At 39.0% G+C, this 22300-nt stretch overlaps 1 protein-coding gene across 1 annotated transcript; it reads left to right on the top strand.

The window, feature by feature from the left end:
• The first annotated feature begins 8100 nt into the window (after positions 1–8100).
• Positions 8101–14645, top strand: LOC129752511 (uncharacterized). Its single transcript, XM_055748283.1, has 2 exons — positions 8101–13108; positions 14143–14645. Exons 1-2 carry the CDS (start codon positions 8101–8103, stop codon positions 14643–14645), a joined length of 5511 nt encoding a protein of 1836 aa, XP_055604258.1.
• The last annotated feature ends 7655 nt before the right edge of the window (positions 14646–22300 follow it).

The following is a 22300-nucleotide window of genomic DNA, read 5'->3' as shown; positions in this document are numbered from 1 at the left end:
AGTCATAGGAAAACTTCGGGATGGATTGGAAGGAGAGAGAGCGCTTATGAGGAAGGGTTTGTTTTGGTTGACTTTTAGGAGGGGAATCATAGGAAAACTTAAGGATGGATTGGAAGGACGGAGAGCGTTTATGAGGATAGGTTTAACTTTTTATAACTTTTAGGAGGGGAGTCACGGGATATCTTCTGGGATGGATTGGAAGGAAAGAGAGCGTTTATGAGGATAGGTTTGTTTACTTTTTTTTATATAACTTTTAGGAGGGGAGTCACGGGATATTTTTGGGATGGATTGGAAGGAGAGAGAGCGTTTGTACGGAAAGGTTAGTTTGTTTTGTAGCTTTTAGGAGCGGAATCACCAGGGAAAACAAGGATAGGAGTCAAAGGAGTGAGATATTTTTATAGGATAGGTTATTTAAGTAGACGGTTGAGCTCTTCTTCCGAGAGAATTGGAGTACCTTCGTTCTCGGGTCTCTTTTTCACAAACACTACGCCGTTTCTAGTATAAACAGATGAGAGCTTTCCCTCTCGCTTCAGATTTAGAGCTTTTATGTTGAGTGATCGGGCAGCGGGTGAGAGGTTTTCGTTTACGTAGATTCGATCCTTGTTGTTGAAGCCGATGATTTCGAGAGTGAGCGTCCTTGATTTGAGATACCTGGAGTAGAAGTCGTTTCTCTGGTTGGTGATTGCGAATTGGATCATGACAATATATGCCTTCCCAACTACCATAGCGGCTCTCGACAAGCGTCTCATATCGACGAGTGGCACCTGTCCGGGATAGCCAAGATGACGACAAAGTTTTTCGAAGTAGTCGTATAGCTTTTCTCCCTGAACAAATGGGATGCCTCGCATCAACAAATCGTTGGTACTCAGAGAACGTGCAATACTTTCGGTGTTCAATTGGATGCTTTCCGTATTGCGCGAGACTGACATGCTGAGCTCGGAGATCGTTTGTTGTAAATCCGAGCGTATGAGATCTATCTCTGTTTTGATCTCGGTTTTCATGGATATCAACTCCTCTTTAAACTGCTTCGATATTTCGGTTTTTGTGAGTTCCATTTTTCCAAGTAGCAGTTCAGCAAGCTGTGAGATAGACATGTCTTCTTGCTCATCTTGGATATCGCTATTGTCCGGCTTGTTTCGCTTGGTATTCTGGCTCCTGGTTGCCATGGTGAGTTGAGTCCGATGAGTGAGATGGAATCGGCGGAATCTTCCAGTGGGCACAACGTAGCGTACTGAATTGGCGAACAATGGCTTCTTGTTGGCACAGAAGCTGGAAATTAATTTCACGGAAATCAAACTTTCCCTGTGGAAAGGACTCGCGTCGACAGCTACCAGTTAATTTCGACCGTTTATTTATAGTTTGGATTCACTTGGGAAGGATTTTAAGGTAAGATTTCGACTTTTTTCGAGTTAAATGCGCACGACGATTTACTCGATGCACTCCATTATACTATCGAGTGGGGATTTAGTTGAATGGGGATTTAGGGGGTTTTAGTTTGAAATTGAAAAATATTGAAAAAACTTCAAAATTAATAATGTTAAAAATACACCAAAAAAACATAGAATTTTCTGCAGATGTCCTAGGAGAAGATCAGCTACATGTTTCTTTATCAGCAAATATTTTTCATTTAAGAGCAATTCCATAATAATAATCCTACGGAAAAAATAACAATTAGATTTTTGTTTTTCATAAAACGGAACTTGTAAACTTAAAAGCTATATTCGAACTTTGACTAAAAATTTGAAATATTGAATTTCAATTAACAAACAAAAACATGAGTTTGTGATCTCTTGAATAACTCAACGAAATAGTCAGTTAGATATTTTTATCTTGATTGTAAAACCCATTTACGAGCTGAATCATATTCTGAATTTCGAATCTGCATTCTGAATCTGAATTCTGAACCTGAATTCAAAATAAGAATTTTCAATCTGTTTCCGAATTTCAATACAATAACTGAAATGTACAAACAATGATATCCGATGCTTAATTCCAGATCAGAATTTTAAAAGCCAAATTTCAGACCCCTTATTCATGAATCTATAATTTAAATTTTGTAGTTGTGGGTTTTAATATGAATTCATTATTTCAGTTATATATTTTAAATCTGATTAGTGAATCTGAATTAGAATATGAATTTCGAATGATGAATCTGATTCTAAGTTTTTAATTTAAAATCCCAATGTGAAGCTTTGTTATATTACAATTTTATAATAAGAATTAGGCTTGAGGACTTTGAAACTGAATATGAAACAAAATTTTGCTTATTTATGTTCAGAAAATTATAATTTTACTGAAAACTTGAAACTGAAAGTCGAAAATCAACCCATGAATAGAAAATTATTAGCAAAAAAATGAAAATGCATATCATAAATCATGAACCAAATTTGATATCATCGAAATTTGATTACGAATTTGAAATATTTAGTGTAGGATAGAATACCTTGCTTACTTTTCTTGGACCCTCATAGGGGGGGGGGTCTATTTTCGCTCACCCGTCGGTATCGAAATTAGAAAAATTTAAGTAGGTTCAGTGATTTTGGCACAGATAGAAAGGAGTGTAGGCAACGTTCAACGCCAAAATACTCAACTGGTACGAATCAGCTTAAGATTTGGTCGTTTTTGCCGCCTAATCCCACGAAAATTCAGAAAAAAAGATGCAGCTGCAAGCGGTAGTTGTATTAGTATTTCATATTTTTATTTTCATATTTTTATAAAGTATCGCAGCGCTTATGTAATTACACCACTAGAATTGGTATGAAAATGACTTTCTGGTGAAATTACGTCAACTTTTCAATAGTTAGACAACTTTAATGCTTCAATAAGAGCTCTTAATCTCTGTGAATTGAAATCAATCAATACGACTTCAACAAAACGAGTTATCTTTGATGCAAAACACCCATTTTTTAAGAACTGTTCTTTTTCTAATTGTTGGGCGACTCTGGTAATCCTATTCAAAAATCTAAAAATGAGAAATTGAAGAAACTTCTCATTTTAGATAAAGTAAAAAAATATTCATATATCTAGCTTTAACCGGTCCTGAGATATCGCTGCGAGAAAGTAAAGTTCGGGTCATATAAACCCTCGCAAAGGAAGGTTAAATAATGAGCCAGATTCAAAGCCTGTTTCTAACTGGCAGTCCTGACTTTTTTTCAACCAAACTAATTAGTTTTAGGAATTGCCTACAATAAGACTAGCACGCGAAGATGACTGCTTTAAAGACACGAGTGTGTGAAAAGTAATTTTATAATATTGTTTCATTATGTCAACATTTGACATTTGAGAAGACTAGCTGCTCTTATAAAAATTGTTTCTTTAATTTTCGATAACATGTCGAAATAGCTTTTCCAATGTTTAGACCACATGGGAATCAAGTTGCACTTCATTCATTTCTCTGGGGCCATACGGATCGAATATTTTTTTTTCCGGGATTTTAAGCCCAATGGCAGGGATCGAATATTTATTGGCAAGTCAATAATAAATACTTCATAAACACATCACCCATCGCTTTCCAGAAATACCGGAGTAGGTTCCCGGATTGAACTCCTGTATGAAGCTGGCACAGGCAACATTCCACACTGATTGGCCTGTTGTAAAAATTATGGGCGAAAAAGCATAAGTACATCTCCGATATGGAGGTTGCCTACTGGATCCCAATTTTAAGGGCAATCGAAACAACCGGCCCGTCAATACCAGAATTTCCAACCGGCTCGTTCCCTGACTTTGGAGGCTTTGGTGCCCTTCCCTAGGCATGTTCCTATAGATATTGCATATCATTTTCCTGTTCAGTCCAAAACAATTTAACAACCTTCTACATAGGAAGGGTAAGTGCACGAGTTTTGCAGCAGACATTCCGGTTTTCATGGGATCTTTTCCTCGTGGGACGGCGGCGGTTCGGCGATCCATCGACTGGATCGAAAGTTCAAGAAATTCTTCGAATTCCTTCAGATTGGCTATGTGGGGGAAACAAGCGAACTTCAGTGATGAGATTGGTTCAATTTTGGAATTTATAGCTTCGAATATCCTACGTCAGTTTACACAAGATTTGAAAATTTTTTTTCTCAAGGCATGCTTTCAAAGTTCCATTTCGGCTGATTAAAGTTTACCAATGAGAATTATCCTCAAATTTAATTGTTTGCCTTTTAAGTACTCAATATCAAACATCAGATTAGAAGGAGATTTTCTAGGAAGTTTTAAGTGATTTTAGGTACTTCCAATCAATCTTCAATAAGAAAAATCCAAAAACAAATTTTGAATCATCTTTACGTTGCTGTCGATCAACTTTAGAGGATGAAGCCGGATGATAATGTTCTTCTCCCCTACCTGATGGATGGTCCAGTTCTTGACAGTTACTTAGCAACAGCAGCGTGTTCCAGCAGAAAACCAGCAAAAACCTGTCGAAGACCCTACCGATGATGATGATGGATCCAGTAGAGGAGGACCTCTCATAGTCTTGAAGGTGTTTCCAAGCAAATCTTTGCTGCGATTAGCCAACGAGTACGAAAATCCCATCGTCTGATCGTTCGTCTGCCCATCATTTTGGATACCTTTCTTTCTTCAAGAATGAAACTGATGGACAGAATGAATGATCGAACTTGAAAGATAACAAACCTTTCTTCTGATGATTGTACGAGAGCCGTCTCCGGAAGACGGAGGGCTTCCACCTCGCGCTCCCGAAGCGATAAAAGGGGATTCTCAATAACAACACAACTTTGGCAATCATTCGTGAGAATCATAAATGGAAAATAACATGAATGATTGGAAGCATGAAAGGTTTGTTGCAAAACAACAGCGGTGCGCGTGATTCGGTGCGAAGTCACGAGAAGTTTAATAGCTCTTCTGCGAGCATAGAAATGTATGTATGGCAAACTTGACGGACCATGTTCTCCAAACCGTTGCAATCTTGTTGCAATTCAACAGTCGGATTTGATTCGAACGTGCGATTGTGGGATTTCCGTTATTGTTTCCCCTGGGAAAAGCTGAGTTGTACATACATAATTGCAGGATCTACTCACGTCAAAGTTGCATTGATTGTATTCAACAAACATACCTGAAATGAAAAAAGGAGAAAAATTAGTAATAATACAACTGGCATGTTCAAATTGACGTGTTCAGTTAAGATTTTTTTTTGAAAACTCATGTAGACGAACTTATCTCACCATGCGATGACCAGAATCAGGACCTACAAAATTGTCAAAAAATATGGGTACCTAGTCTTAAAATTCCCCACTTTAAAGTGGATCTACCGGATCCTGACTATCCAGTTTATGGAATGTAGCCTCCCCTCTGGAACTTAACCGATGCCATCAACCGGGAGTTGGAATCCATGGGAAAATTTTGTGCCACTATGCTAGCCTCCTGTTGCAAAAATGCGATGCAGTGTAGCAACAAGTTGTTGTTTTGCGTGCAAGAAAATGACGGAACGTCATGATTACCATTTTACCCATCATCATTAAGAGCAAACGACAGCAACTTTTCTGAGCTACAAAGACGAAGAAAATCGAACAACCAGTCGACCGGTTGAAGTCCGTTGACCAGTCTCGTAAACAATCTTGGCCCCATTTTTTTCCGCGCATCTCTTATGCGTAATCGAGACGAGAGAATATGTAATCGATAATTTACCGGGGCTAAAGCGGGGTATTTAAATTGAAACATTTTCAAAAGGCACGGGATGATAAGGTGGTAAAGTTTGTCCCTTAGCAATGTATGAAATACCGTTCTTGACTAGATGACAGTTTGAAATATTTTGAAATTTAAGCTTTTGGAAATCATTTTTTTAAAGGTCGACTTACATTAAGGCATTTCAATAAAAATTAAAGAGAGAATATAAAACAAATTATACACAAAACATGTTACATTTATGTATTTAGAAAAAACGATGATCAAAATTGAATTTCTACCAACAGTTTACAGTGGAAAGGTGTAATTTCAAAAAACAAGATCGCTTAAATAAGTACTGTTGACACGGCCACATCTGCACGAGCAATCTACTCATTCGACGAACATGACTGGGTTAAAAACACCGCAGTAGGTCTAGTGACAGATCAGTGACAGAGGTGCAATATAGTAAGAGGAAGAAAATAAGGGAGAAGAAGAAAAGGAAGTTGGGAATTAAAGCGTGGATTATTCGTAGTAAGTTAAAAACTTCTAAGTGTCGGAGATAGTTTATTAATAGATAATAATAGTAGGATATAGGACCTCATTGAAAAGATTCTAACTTGCAATCTGCAATCTGCAATCAGGTATGTTAGGTAAAATCCCAACCAACCCAATCGATCTGTAACAAATTTTTTGATAGGTTACATCCTCTATGCGCATCTGCCGTAGGCAAATCTAAAGTTCGTTGAGCCCTCACACCAAGTGCTGTAAATTAAAAGAGCTCAGCATCGACAAACGTAACCCGAAAGTAAGTTATAAAAGTTCCGTTTTGTGATTGCGGTTGAACACATCAAAGTATTCGTTCCTCTTTAGGGTTTCCGAATCGAGTTAGTTTGGGTAAGGAGATCTCAAAAACGATCAGCAATAACGTGCGTTAATTATTTACAAAGCAAATGTAAGTAGCATTAAAACAAATTATAAAATAGTATCGCTAACAACTTCAGTAGCTTGAACAGGTTTATAAACTGCTCCCTTCAAATAAGCCAATTTAGAATTGGAAAGAAAGGCAGTGGATAGGGTGACCTAGTGTCCATAATTGGAGTTGCAGTAACACTAAATAATTGTAAGTTTAAATCGAAATAATTGAAAGTATCTGTTATTAATCCTTAACATACATTCCAGTTTGAGCTGTATAAAACTGCTACAAGAACGGTGTTCTTATTGAGATCCGAAAGAGTTTACTCAACAAACTCAAAAATTATTTACGGATCAATCCTCCAAATGGAAAGTACCAGCGGACAAGATTACACCCTAACTCCCTGTGTAAAATGTGGAAGCGCTTCGACCCAAAATGAGGGCATGGTATGCTGCAATGGATGCGAAGGATGGTTCCACTTCCGATGTGTCGGAGTTACCGAATCCGTCAAACGACAAAAAAAGTGGTTCTGCCCTGCCGAACTGTGCCAGCAGACCTATTCAAAGCTGTTACGGAAACAGGAATCATCAGCAGCGGCACGAAAAGCAGCGTCGGCAAAAAAGGGGGACGGATCGGAAAAGTCCAGCAAAAGGTCCGAACATCAATCTAGTTCCTCCGACGAAGACAAACGTAAAAGTCAACAGGATGAACAGAAGGCACGAAGCAAAAAACAAGAAGAAGATCGCATTCTGGAAATTGAACGGCAGGATTACGAAATTGCGTTCAAGGCTCGACAATACGCTATCGAAGCCGAGCTCCGAGAAAGAGAACGAGAATTAGAGAGGGAAATGATGGAAAAAGTTCTTCTCGAAAAAAAAGCAGACGTGGAACGTTTAAAACAAATGCGTAGCTCGTTCCAAGAGCAAATGAATGCTGTTGACGAAGAACTGGCACAATTAACGATCAAAGCAAATCAAACGGCACCTTCCATCCAACAAAACAAGAAAACTTCAACACCGCTGACTAGAAGAAACAGTATGTCATCGATTAAGTCTGTGATTCCGGTATCGAAGAAAACTTGTCCTCAAGAATCCGATAGTTCTGATGATCCTAAGACTTGCGCTTCGAATGACTCGTCGGTGGCAAGTGAATCTGAATCTGAAAGTGATTGTTCCATATCAACAAACATATCCCCTCGTAGTAGACCAACCAGAGCTCAACTGGCAGCGAGAAATGGCCTCACCCGGAAGCTTCCTCATTTTTCGGGGAAAGCTGAGGAATGGCCACTCTTTTTCAGCAGTTTTACCTCCTCAACCAAAGCCTGTGGATACAACGATGTCGAGAATCTCGTTCGGTTGCAAGAAAGCCTAACAGGTACAATGCGACTGTGTTGATCGATTGATTTCCAAACGTCAGTATTACCGGCATCATACGAAACATGATCTTGGTATCTTTTGGAGAATGTGTATTCAAAGAGACAATCTCTCCTGATGGATGGAGTAGTGGATGATGTTTTTCCTGGCATTGCTCTACGTCGCAACGAATTTTCCGAAACCTACAGGGCAACCTACCATGTTCATTTAAACATGGTAGGCCTGGCTTCGAATGACTCGTCGGTGGCAAGTGAATCTGAATCTGAAAGTGATTGTTCCATATCAACAAACATATCCCCTCGTAGTAGACCAACCAGAGCTCAACTGGCAGCGAGAAATGGCCTCACCCGGAAGCTTCCTCATTTTTCGGGGAAAGCTGAGGAATGGCCACTCTTTTTCAGCAGTTTTACCTCCTCAACCAAAGCCTGTGGATACAACGATGTCGAGAATCTCGTTCGGTTGCAAGAAAGCCTAACAGGTACAGCCCTGGAGAGTGTTCGTGGTCAGTTACTGTTTCCCCAGCTGGTTCCTAAAATAATGAAAAAGTTGCGCAAGTTATATGGTCGCCCTGAGTTGCTGTTGCATTGTTTTACGGAGAAGGTGCGGAAGTTACAACCTCCTAAAGCCGATAAACTTTCCACATACATACCGTTTGGTAATGCTGTCGAACAGTTGTGCAACCACCTAGAAGCGGCCCAATTACAAGCCCATCTGAACAATCCTACGTTGATTCAGGACTTAGTCAGTAAATTGCCTTCAGGAGATAAACGAGAATGGGTTCGTTATAAGAAAAGGAAATCGACCGTCAACCTCCGCATATTCACCAAGTTTATCTCAAGAATCGTCGACGAAGCTTGCGAAGCAAACGTTGAGATAGAGTCCATAGGGGAAACGAAAAATATGAATAAACTGAAAGGCACCGAAAAGTTTTCCGTGTTTAACCACAATTATGACGACGGCGAGAGGACAACTGCTCAGAGTTTTCATTCTCAAAAACCGTGCAAAGTGTGCAACCGCACAGATCACAGACTGCGTTTCTGTGAGGACTTCAAAAGATTACCTGAAGCAGAGCGTTTTGAGATTGTTAACAAATGGAAATTGTGTCACATCTGTTTAAATGAACATGGTAGGTTGCCCTGTAGGTTTCGGAAAATTCGTTGCGACGTAGAGCAATGCCAGGAAAAACATCATCCACTACTCCATCCATCAGGAGAGATTGTCTCTTTGAATACACATTCTCCAAAAGATACCAAGATCATGTTTCGTATGATGCCGGTAATACTGACGTTTGGAAATCAATCGATCAACACAGTCGCATTTTTAGACGAAGGTGCCTCAGTCACGCTTATGGAAAAATCTCTAGCCAAAAAATTATCGTTGAAGGGTGAAAAAGAACACCTCACTATCAAATGGACAGCTGACATTTCACGGATAGAGAAAGACTCTATGCGAGCAAACGTAAAGATATCTTCCGTCACCGATGGGAAAAAATGGCTTCTTCAAAATGTTCGCACCGTTAGCGAGCTTCTCTTACCAAACCAAAATCTAAATGTCAAGGAATTGATCAATCAGTACGATTATCTGCGGGGGCTATCAGTGCAATCGTACGGAGGAGACCGCCCGGGAATTCTTATCGGCTTGAACAACCTCAATCTGATTGCACCGTTGGAAACTAAGGTTGGCAAAGCAGGAGAGCCCATCGCAGTACGATCCAAACTCGGATGGACGGTCCACGGGCCCGTAAAGGATTATGTTTCTGGCAATGCGAATGATTATTTCCACGTTCATGCAGAGCCGACAAACCAAGAAATTCACGACCTCCTTAAATTTCAATATACATTAGAAGAATCGGTTTTCAAAACTCCTCGTGAATCCCACGAGGATATGAGAGCTCGAAAAATTCTCGAGTCAACTACGGTAAGAATCGGCGATAGATATGAAACTGGCTTGATATGGAAAACAGATGATCCACATTTTCCGGACAGCTACTGGATGGCTTTAAAACGCTTTAAACAACTCGAAAAACGGTTCTCGTCGAATCCGGAGTTGCACAGCAAGGTCTGCAAGCAAATCGTCGACTACCTACAAAAAGGTTATGCCCACGTCGCCTCTGCAGATGAAATATCATCAACGGAACCTCACAAAGTTTGGTATTTGCCTCTGAATGCTATCACCAGCAAAAGTAAACCGGGAAAAATTCGTCTTGTGTGGGACGCGGCTGCCCAAGTGAACGGAACATCGCTTAATTCTCAGCTTTTAAAGGGCCCAGATATGCTCGTGTCTCTACCGGCTGTTATTAACAGATTCCGGGAGCGTCGTGTAGCGTTCGGTGCAGACATTATGGAAATGTATCACCAACTCCGGATAAGAAATGAAGATAAACAATTCCAACGCTTTCTCTTCAGAAAAAATCCCTCGGAGCCGGTGCAGATTTACGTTATGGACGTTGCAACCTTTGGAGCAACCTGCTCGCCTTGTTCCGCTCAATACGTGAAAAATCGTAACGCTGAAGAATACGCTCCAAACTATCCAGAAGCCTCAGCAGCTATCATAGACAACCACTACGTAGATGACTACTATGATAGTGTAGATTCATCTGAAGAAGCAATCGAACGGATCGCGCAAGTGCGTCTCATCCACAGTAAAGCTGGGTTCTATATACGAAATTGGGTATCAAATTGTAAAAAAGTCCTCGAAAGCATCGACGAAGTGAAAGTAGATCAACAAATCCACTTCAACAAAGATAAGCAGACTGAAAACGAACGTGTACTGGGCATTATATGGAACCCTCAAGACGACGCCTTTTCCTTTTCAACTGCCCATCGACAAGATGTTCTGAAATACCTCAACGGAGAATCCAGACCAACCAAACGGATTGTAATGAGCTGCATCATGGGATTTTTCGATCCCCTTGGCCTTCTGACTCCGTTCACTGTACACGGGAAAATCCTGATACAGGAACTCTGGCGGGCGGGCTGCGAGTGGGACGAGACCATAAACGACGAGTCGTGGGAAAAGTGGCAACGCTGGATTTCGTTACTCCCTCTTGTAGAGCAAATACAAATAGATAGATGCTATCTGGGAGACCTTCACTCTAAGGACGTGGAATCAATAGAAATTCACGCGTTCTCTGACGCTAGTGAGCAGGCATATGGTAGCGCCGTTTATTTTAGAATTTCGTCAGCGGTAGGAGTGAAATGTTCTCTCATAATGTCACGAACCAAAGTAGCACCGTTGAAGCGAATTTCGATCCCGCGATTAGAGCTGATGGCAGCATTGCTTAGCGCTAATCTAGTTAAATCTGTTCTTCAAAACCATAGCTTGAAGGTTGAGCGTTGTTTCTTTTGGACAGACTCGCAGACTGCCTTAAGCTGGATTCAATCGGATCCACATAAATTTCAACAATTCGTTTCGTTCCGAATATCGGAAATCCAAGAACTTACAAATATCTCCGATTGGCGGTGGATAGCGAGTAAGCAGAACATCGCAGATGTACTCACCAAATGGGGAGTGGGTCCACCCTTACATTCCAACAGTTCTTGGTTCAAAGGCCCCCCGTTTTTATATGAACCAGCGAACCAATGGCTATCTGAAAACCAATCGCTTACTTGTACACAGGAAGAAATGAAATCGGTTTTCCTTAATTACCACGAATGTCACTCTCATAAATTCGTTATCAATGTGGAAGATTTTTCTAGTTTAAATCGATTACTTCGTGTCCTGGCAACCGTTTACAGATTCATCTGTAACTTAAAACGAAAAAAAGAACAGAAACCCATATGGTGTGTGAAAGCGGAAAAAGGGCTAGTGAAGTTGATTCTGGCAAACCTTTCTACGGTAATATGTCCACTACAACAAGAGGAACTGCTGAAGGCTGAATTTGTGCTGTGGAAAAACACTCAGTTAGAAGCCTTCCCAGACGAAACCCACATATTGTCTAAAATTGAAAGCGGCAGCAGAAATTTAGGTAAGCCACTTATTAGTAAAACTAGTCCCCTGTATCAGTTGACTCCTATTATGGATATCGAAGGTGTTATTCGCGTGGGTGGCCGCTTAGCCTACGCAGAACACATACCCTTCGATAAAAAATACCCTATTATCTTACCAAAAAAACATGCAGCTACTCGTTTACTAATACAAAGCTACCATGAACGTTATGGACACGCCAATCGCGAGACAGTATTCAATGAGTTAAGGCAAAAGTTCTACATTCCGGGTTTACGCACAGCCATTCAACAAGTAGCAAAACTTTGCATTTGGTGCAAGGTATACAGATGTCACCCGGAAGTTCCCCAAATGGGCCCTCTGCCTATACAAAGAGTTACTACTCAATTCGGTCCCTTTAGCTCAGTTGGAGTGGACTACCTAGGACCGATCGAGGTCACTGTAGGAAGACGTAAAGAAAAAAGATGGGTAGCAGTGTTTACTTGTATGGTTATACGAGCTGTTCATTTAGAGCTTGTCTACAGTTTATCAACTGAATCCTGCCTTATGGCTCTACGAAGATTCATCTGTAAACAAGGAACGCCAAACGAATTCTTTTCAGATAATGGCACTAATTTTGTTGGGACGTGGAACGAACTTCGCAAGAAGATTGACTATGAATGCGCTGAAACAATTATAAGTTCTCATATCAAGTGGACTTTCAATCCACCCGGAACCCCTCATATGGGCGGCATATGGGAACGAATGGTTCGTTCAGTTAAAGAATCATTGAAAGCTTTCGACGATGGTCATAAACTTACCGACGAAATCTTATTAACAACTTTAGCGGAAGCTCAAGATATGATAAATATGCGTCCACTCACCTATGTACCCCAAGGCCCGGCGGAAGAGGAAGCTTTAACCCCCAATCATTTCCTACGGACGGTGAAGAAAGCGGATGGCGACCCTGTTGACGAAACTCAGTTATCAGATGCACTAAAGGATATTTTCAAGCGGTCTCAATACCTGGCCGACCAAATGTGGCAGCGGTGGTATAAGGAATATCTTCCAATGATAAACAGACGTACTAAATGGTTCGAGGACCGAAAGCAAATAAGAAAAGGCGATCTGGTATTGGTGGTTAGTGGCAAGAATCGAAAGCAATGGGTAAGAGGTATCATCGTTGAATTGTTTGAAGGACCTGATGGGCGCACTCGGCAAGTTCTGGTACGGACCGCAAAGGGAATCAATCGTCGAGCAGTTGTGAACTTGGCCGTTTTGGAGTTAGACACAGGAAGTAAGTCCGGACAGCCAGAGGAGTCACCGGAATTACGGGCGGGGGTGTTGACACGGCCACATCTGCACGAGCAATCTACTCATTCGACGAACATGACTGGGTTAAAAACACCGCAGTAGGTCTAGTGACAGATCAGTGACAGAGGTGCAATATAGTAAGAGGAAGAAAATAAGGGAGAAGAAGAAAAGGAAGTTGGGAATTAAAGCGTGGATTATTCGTAGTAAGTTAAAAACTTCTAAGTGTCGGAGATAGTTTATTAATAGATAATAATAGTAGGATATAGGACCTCATTGAAAAGATTCTAACTTGCAATCTGCAATCTGCAATCAGGTATGTTAGGTAAAATCCCAACCAACCCAATCGATCTGTAACAAATTTTTTGATAGGTTACATCCTCTATGCGCATCTGCCGTAGGCAAATCTAAAGTTCGTTGAGCCCTCACACCAAGTGCTGTAAATTAAAAGAGCTCAGCATCGACAAACGTAACCCGAAAGTAAGTTATAAAAGTTCCGTTTTGTGATTGCGGTTGAACACATCAAAGTATTCGTTCCTCTTTAGGGTTTCCGAATCGAGTTAGTTTGGGTAAGGAGATCTCAAAAACGATCAGCAATAACGTGCGTTAATTATTTACAAAGCAAATGTAAGTAGCATTAAAACAAATTATAAAATAGTATCGCTAACAACTTCAGTAGCTTGAACAGGTTTATAAACTGCTCCCTTCAAATAAGCCAATTTAGAATTGGAAAGAAAGGCAGTGGATAGGGTGACCTAGTGTCCATAATTGGAGTTGCAGTAACACTAAATAATTGTAAGTTTAAATCGAAATAATTGAAAGTATCTGTTATTAATCCTTAACATACATTCCAGTTTGAGCTGTATAAAACTGCTACAAGAACGGTGTTCTTATTGAGATCCGAAAGAGTTTACTCAACAAGTACATTCGATATTAATTTTAATTTTTCAAGCTTTGAACGCAGTGTTTCACAACTATAACTTAAACTAGGTCTTGAACCAGAACTAGAACTGTAACAAGTACTAGATCTAGAACTAGAACTAGAAGCAGAACTAGACATAGCATTAAAACTTGAACTGGAACTTGAGCTACAACTAAATCTGCAACTAGAACCAAAATTAGAACTGGCACTAGAATTAGAACTACAACTAGAACTAAAACTCGAACTAGAACTTGAACTAGATCTTGAACCAGAACTAGAACTAGAACTTGAACTAGAACTACAACTAGAACTAGATCTTGAACCAGAATTAGAACTGGAACTAGGACTAGAACTAAAACTAGAAATAGAACTACAACTAGAACTAGATTTTGAACCAGAACTAGAACTGAAACTAGTACTAGAACAAAAACTAGAAATAGAACTAAAACTAGAACCAGAACTAGAACTAGAACTAGAATTAGATCTGGAACCAGAACTAGAAGCAGAACTACAAATAGCATTAAATAAAACTAGAACTGGAACTAGAACTACCACTAAAACTGCAACTAAAACCAGAACTACAACTACAACTAGAACTTGAACTAGATCTAGAACCAGAACTAGAACTGAAACTAGTACTAGAACTACAACTAGAACTAGAACTACTTAAACTACAACTACAACTAGAACTAGAACTCAAACTAGAACTCAAACTAGATCTTTAACCAGAACTAGAAGAGGAACTAGTACTAAAACTGAAACTAGAAATAGAAATAGAACTAGATGTTGAACCAGAACCAGAACTGGAACAAGTACCAGAATTAGAACTAGATCTTGAACCAGAACTAGAACTGGAACTAGTACTAGAACCAAAACTAGAACTAGAACTGGATCTTAAACCATAACTTGAATCAGAACTAGAACTAGAACTAGATCTCGAACCAGAACTAGAACTGGAATAAGTATTAGAATAAGAACTAGATCTTGAACCAGAATTAGAACTGGAACTAGCACTAGAACCAAAACAAGAACTAGAACTAGAACTAGTTCTTTAACCAGAACTAGAACTGTAACAAGTACTAGAATAAGAACTAGATCTTGAACCAGAACTAGAACTGGAACTAGCACTAGAACTAAAACTAGAACTAAAACTAGATCTTGAACCAGAACTTGAATCGGAACTAGAATAAGAATTAGATCTTGAACCAGAATTAGAACTGGAACTAGTACTAGAACTTCAACTAAAAATAGAACTAGAACTACAACTAGAACCAGAATCAGAACCAGAACTAGAACTAGAACGAGAACTAGAACTGGAACTGGAACTGGAACTGGATCTGGATCTGGATCTGGATCTGGATCTGGATCTGGAACTAGAACTAAATCTGGATCTAAAACTTAAATTAGAACTAGAACTATAACTAGAACTAGAACTATATCTATAACTATAAACATCGCCGTAGGAACGGGGGGAAGTGGGAAGGTATTCTACTCTTCTTTAAAAATCCGTTTTTCTTAGTCAAATTTTGATGATGGAGTAAGGTTATTCGATAGTAACAATCTTGACTCCGAACTGATGTCAAAACCTCGAAAACTAATCTCAGGTTCAAAATTCAGCTACAGTTTTTCAAAATTTTCTCACCTATTAATACTAATTCATTTCTAAATGCTAAATTTTAAATAAGTTTGAATTCATTTCAGAGATTCTAGTTCCTTATAATCTAAATCGAGATTGTTTTTGTGTTTTCATATTTCGGATTATGTATCCAGCTCAGGATTCTTGATTTTCGGTTTGAATTTTTCCGAATATGATAAAAAACTAAAAAATCATTTGCTAAATTCAAACATAACAAAGCTTCAAAATGGCGACATAGATTCATTATTCGAAATTTTTATTTTTATTTAGATTTGCAAGAATAAAGAATAATCAATGACACCCAAAACAACCGAATCCATAATTATAGGATTCAAGATTGAAAAAACTTTTTTCAATTCTTAGCCCATATTTCTTAATTAGGAAACCGTTTTATGTAGGTAGATTTGAGAAAACGTATTTAAATTCCGAAACAGATTAAATATTCAAATTTTGAATTCAGGTTCTAAATTCAGATTCAGATTAAGCTCGTAAATGAGTTCCACAATCCAAATAAAATTATGAAGATGACTATTTCGGTAAGGAAATTTAAGTGCAAGTAATCGCAGGCTTATAATTCTTATTGTTTTTCGATTTTAAAATTTAACTAAAGTCAGTTCGTTTGCACAATTCAACCGAAAATGACAAAAATTAAGAAGAATTTCTTTTTTTTTTCTTTTTGATAGGAGTTTGAAAAGAAGAATTTACGTTCATTTTACAAGTTTTGACTTATGAAAAACTTATTGAAATGAATCATTCACAGAAATTGATTTTTATATAAAGGAATTAATGATAAAAACACATGTATCTTCTCTTAAAGAAATTGTAGGGAATTCCGTCTGGTTTGGAATATTGTTTCACATTATTAATATTGCGGTTTTGTCAAGAACCAAATTTCAATCTAAATTCTTTTTTTACTAGAATAGAGTTTGCATAAATCCCATTTGAACTGCAAAATTTTAATCTTTTACTTTTAGTGTGGAAAATTGGAGTTATTCTTAGAAATTTTTCGAAATTGAAGGCTTTCTTAAAAGTTGTAAGTTCAAATCAAATGAGCAAAACTACTAAATTGAGAAAGGTTCGGCCCGGCCTGGTTGCCCAAATTTTGTTGAAAAATATCCTCATTTTGTCCGGATTCATTCACATTTTTTTTTGGAAAATCAAACAAAAGATTTATTTAAATAAACAAAAAACCTTTTTTTGGGAGTCTGAAGTTCAATTCAAATCTGGTTGTGTTTTGCGATGCAAAATTAATGATTTAAATTTTTTTTCTTATTGTTGTTGAACCGCTCCTGGATTTTTGTCAAATTTTCCCGGGTAGTGCCCGTATTTTGGTTTGAAAATAGAATGCCCGATTTTTACAAGGTTTTAAATAAAATTGCCCAGATTTGTCCGGCTCGGATACGTGCAGGAGAGCTTCTGGCAATCTTAAGCTAGGTTCACCAGATTTTGATGCAAATTTCAAGATTTGATGAAAGGAAGTTTCCTATTTTATTAGTAAAGGATTCTTTATACAAATCCTGATCATCATTTGAAAGATTTAAGGATGGATTTTCAAAAGTTTCTATTATTCAATTATGATTAATCAAAAAGTATTCAAAAATAATATTTTTAATGTTTTTAATTCATACATTATCTGAGCAAATATTTCATAGAAAAAATTAGGTCAACAATAGTTTCCTGAGATTTTCGATTGTAAAATGTACTGCTAGTGGAAATTATTACAAAATCAACTTGAACCTACAATTTTCAGCAGTTCAAGCACATTGATAGCTCTAATATTTAAAAAAAAATCATGAAATCTATTATGTCTTTGGCATGTTAGATTAGATTTGACATTGAGAGGCCGAGTGAAGAAAGTTCATCAATTTTCTTAAACACAAGTGAATGATAAATATCAACAAAATCGTTGTTTTTAATAGCAAAAAGTGAAATTTGAAATCACAGACTACACTGACTGGAAACATGATTTCGATTTTTGGCTTAGCTTTCCGGTATAGCAAATATCGACTCGACACCAGTGAGCTCTTCGATTTCTTTGATAGTTTTTATTTAAAAGTTATCCCATTTTTAAAGTAACACTCATAGTTCAAGAAAAAAAGGTCAATACTCACACCAAACAAGTAAATGATGTAGTATCTTGTTCATTTCTTTAAAATTATGTGAAATTTTGTTTTTTCGCCGATAGTAGTTTGCGAATGATTAAAAAAAATAATTTTTTATAAGAGTCATGAAAAACAACCTTTGAAAACTGTTACACTTCTTGGGGAAAAACATCATTTTTAGGTTGCAGGTCTCAGAAAAGGGGTTAGAATTATAAGCGACAAGTTATCTAAATAAACGGGAAAATTGTTCCTTATCTTTTGTTAACAGATTTTATTTGTTACCCTCCTCGGGACAAGTTTTTGTTTGTGCGATGTTTTCATCCAAATGAATGAAATGCATAAAATTGCCAAAGCTGGAATAGGTTTTGTTTTCTTTTCGGATCCTTCAAGATTTAGAAACTGATTTTTAATTTAAAGTTATGTTAAGTTTCAATCTGTACATACATCATTCAATGTAAAATGAGGACGTAGATCACCACCAACAATATTCTGGAATTTTCAAATTAGAACTTCCAAACATTGTAATCTATCGATTTTGGTCAAGTCTTTATGTAAAAAATAACTTTTTAAAACATACTGTTTAACAAAAGTAGTGTTCAATAAATTCGAAAAAATGAGAACTTTTTTGGGAACTTGAGCACGGCCGGTTAATCAGCTAGTATAACTATAAAACTCCAATTTTAAACTTCCGTAACTTATTACACGGATGATATTTTTTATCAAATTTTCAGCGTGAGATATATCAACTATCGCACTTCTATGAAATTAAATTTTAGTTTTTAGAGTTTGTGTGAAATTGCATGCAAGCTTTGTCCAACCCGTTCCAATTTATTGGAAATTTGGATTTTTTTTATTATCCGCTCCTTCTGATGCATCAACTCCAAGTGACAAAAGAACGATAGGAAATTTGTTCCGGCCTTATTGAAATTTTTCAGAGGGATTGTTGGAAAATAAAACAAGCAAGTCTGAAGTTTTTGAAAAGTTCTATCGATAGGATAACAAGTCACGCAATGCAGGTACTATATTTAAGTGTCAGAACGTAAAATATCGTTCCAAGCAAAATTGTCCCATGTGGAAAAATGTGCAAACGAGAAAAACGCGATTGAAATCAGTTAGTCAAGGTAATCATTTTACTATTCTGCCAAGAAAAAAGCTAAAAATGCTTCGTGTGGCACTTTACCATAGAATCAGAACTCATACCGATGCTAGTTCTTCGAAAAACTGCCCCACACGGCGACACTTTTTCTATCATTTTAAAAGCTCATATGGTTTCTATTTAAAAAAAAAAAATAGGTTAAACCATAATTTGAGAAATACGTTCCTCTTAGTTTATGAAAATCGTTGTTTTCGATCCTGTAAGTAGTGCCTACCGAAAAGTGTTGGTGAAAATTTCTTTAAATAAACACTAAAAGCTCCTCGCTCCTCCCCCACCCTCTGTTTTAGTTCTCTTTTCGAATGTATGTATGTATGTATGTATGAGTCCCCCATCGGTAGCAAGGTCCAGCCTATGTCTGTGTGGCTTGGCCTTCGAATTGCGGCCGATGGTTCGTCGAGGGAAGGCATCCAACCTTCAGAGACCTACAATGGTTGGCAATCCACTCCATATAGACCCATTTGTCTGCTGGACACCCTTGGTAAGCTACTGGAGAGGATAATATTAAACAGACTTATTATCTACACAGAAGGCGGAAGTGGACTGTCGGACAGACAGTTCGGTTTTCGGAAAGGGAGATCTACGGTGGACGCCATCCGTATGGTGACAGAGTACGCGAAGCGCGCATATAAAAAGAAGCGAACAGGTGTTCGTCACTGCGCCATTGTGACGATCGACGTTAAGAATGCCTTCAACAATGCCAGCTGGGAAGCGATTGCCAAAGCGCTTCACAGGATGCTTGTTCCCAATACTCTCTGCAGGATAATAGGAAGCTTCTTCGAAAATCGAATCCTGACGTACGAAACCGAAACTGGGATACGATCTACTGCCCTAACAGCGGGTGTTCCACAGGGTTCCATACTCGGACCTGTGCTTTGGAATGCCATGTATAATGAGGTGTTAACGCTGAAACTACCAGCAGGCGTGCAGATAGTAGGATTTGCTGACGATATCGTGCTCATGATTACCGGCGAAACAATCGAGGAGGTAGAAGACCTTGCAACGGTGTCCGTAGAAAGGGTTGGCATCTGGATGGAGGGAGTTAAGCTTCAGATAGCTCACCATAAAACTGAAGTTCTGCTCGTGACCAATAAAAGAGTTGTGCCGCACATGGAGATTACTGTTGGAGGGCACACGACATCTTCGAAACAGCAGCTGAAATACCTTGGAGTAATGGTCGATCATCGCTTAAGTTTTGGTGCGCATGTCAAATACTGTTGCGAAAGTGCATCGAAAGTCATAGATTCATTGGCCTGGATTATGCCGAACTGCCATGGTCCAAAGAGTAGCAAGAGACGTCTCCTTGCGAGCGTAGCACTGTCGAAACTACGATACCGAGGAGCGGCCTGGAGCTCCGCGATAGAGGTAGAGCGCAACAGATCCAAATTACGGAGCACACATCGGTTGATAGCCATGCGAGTTTCCTGTGCGTACAGGACCATATCAGCAGATGCAGCTTTTGTCATCGCGGGCATGGTTCCCATCGACATAACTCTGGCGGAGGATATGGAATGTTACAAAGCAAGAGCTGTTAGAGGAGTGCGTAATATTCAACGAGCAGCGTCAATGCTCAAGTGGCAGGAGCAATGGGACGCATCGAACAACGCAAGATGGACGCATAGGCTAATCCCGAGACTTTCAGACTGGGTAAATCGGAAGTATGGAGAGGTCAACTTCTACCTGACGCAGTTCCTTTCGGGTCGTGGGTGCTTTTAGCAATACCTTCATCGGTTTAAGCTTATCAGCTCGCCTTATTGCCCGGAATGCGTAGAGACGGAGGAATCGGCAGAACATGCTATCTTTGTCTGGCCCAGGTTCAATTCAAGGCGTCAACAATTTCAAAATTTGAACGCTGAAAACATAGTGAGTGAAATGTGTCGCGACGAACAGTCATGGCGTGCTATAGTCGACGAAATCTCGCAAATCATGCGCGATCTGATAAGGATCAGGAAAGATGATGAACGGAGAGAGCGAGATAGTCAACCAAATTTGACAAGCTAATGAAAGGTCTTGGGCCTCGTATGACACTTCAATTCAAAAGCAATGCGATCTTAGGGCGCGGTATAACCCTAATCTGGACTCATACGTGTGGTGGGACTTAAAAGGTCTCACGTACTCAGCTACGATCTTTCCTGCAGCAAAAGGAAGCGGAGATACCATTCGGGGTGGTCGTGTCGGGATTCTAGCTTGGTAGTTTCTCAATCGGCCATGCCTTGGTGGTTAGAAATCCTGCGGAAGTGGTTGCTGTGACGGGCGCGAGTTACTTTGAAAGCGTTACCTAACCGGCACACGTTTCGAGGTCCCCGGGATAGTGGATGCTGTGACGGGCGTGAGTTATTATGAAAGCGTTACCTAACCGGCACACGTTTCGGGGTCTTCCGTACCAGTCTGAAGTTGACGATAGAGGAAAAGGAGAAGGAGGAAAAAGGATAAAGCAGAACGATGATCAAGGAGAAATTGAGGAAAAATTGAGAAAGAGGAAAAGGGTGAGATGTATAAGTGCATGAGCACAGCCTACCCCTTGATGTAGTATCATAGGGTGAAACCAAGGGGCACATCTGGCACACGAAGCCCAAGGTGGTTTTAGTGGGACGAACCCACACACGGCAGCAAACACCCGGCTGTTATGGTTTGAAGTCAAATTTCCATCTTGTAAAAAAAAAATCCACTCCGCTTGCAATAGTCTCTTCAGATTATCCCCAGATACATTCCTTCTGAAATATTAAGTGCATTTAGTTATTTATACAATGAAACACATCTTACCTGTCGGCAACTTAAGGGATTCGAACCCAAAAGTTTTTTTGCCGATACCGGGAATCGAACCCAGTACGCCTGTGTTACCAGACTCGCGCCAGCCTATCCACTAGACCACATCAGCGCTCTCTATTTTAGTGGTCTTTGCGGTGAATAACATTATATTCAACAGTTTAAACTCTCTTTTGAGAATTTTTTGATAAAATTTGCATTCTTCATAGAATTTCCTCTAGTGTGACATTCTTGCGTAGAAATATCAACATAGAGACAACTACCTTGATGAAAATTTCACAGTTTTGCTTGGAACGGCAGTATCATAAGATTAAAAATTTATGGAAGTTCAAAATTGAAGTGACAGTGCGCGTGCTTCCGATTTCTACACAATTATAAATGGTACCTACTATATTTACGAATTTTTGGTAATTCATATTACATGTCATTGCATTGCAGTTGTAGCATACTTAAACTCTCCATAATAATAAAAAAATCTTATAGAGGTTGGTAAAGGCCGTATGATTTTGCAGCGAACTGTTTGTTCTACGCTAAACAAAATCAAATTCATCTGGAACTAAGAAGATCAATTTTAATAATATTTCGGAAAAATACTTAAA

The sequence above is a fragment of the Uranotaenia lowii genome, chromosome 3 (assembly GCF_029784155.1).
Source record: "Uranotaenia lowii strain MFRU-FL chromosome 3, ASM2978415v1, whole genome shotgun sequence".
NCBI classification, from domain to species: domain Eukaryota; kingdom Metazoa; phylum Arthropoda; class Insecta; order Diptera; family Culicidae; genus Uranotaenia; species Uranotaenia lowii.
The sequence above is the reverse complement of the archived record's forward strand: the minus strand, read 5'-3'. Positions and strand labels throughout refer to the sequence as shown.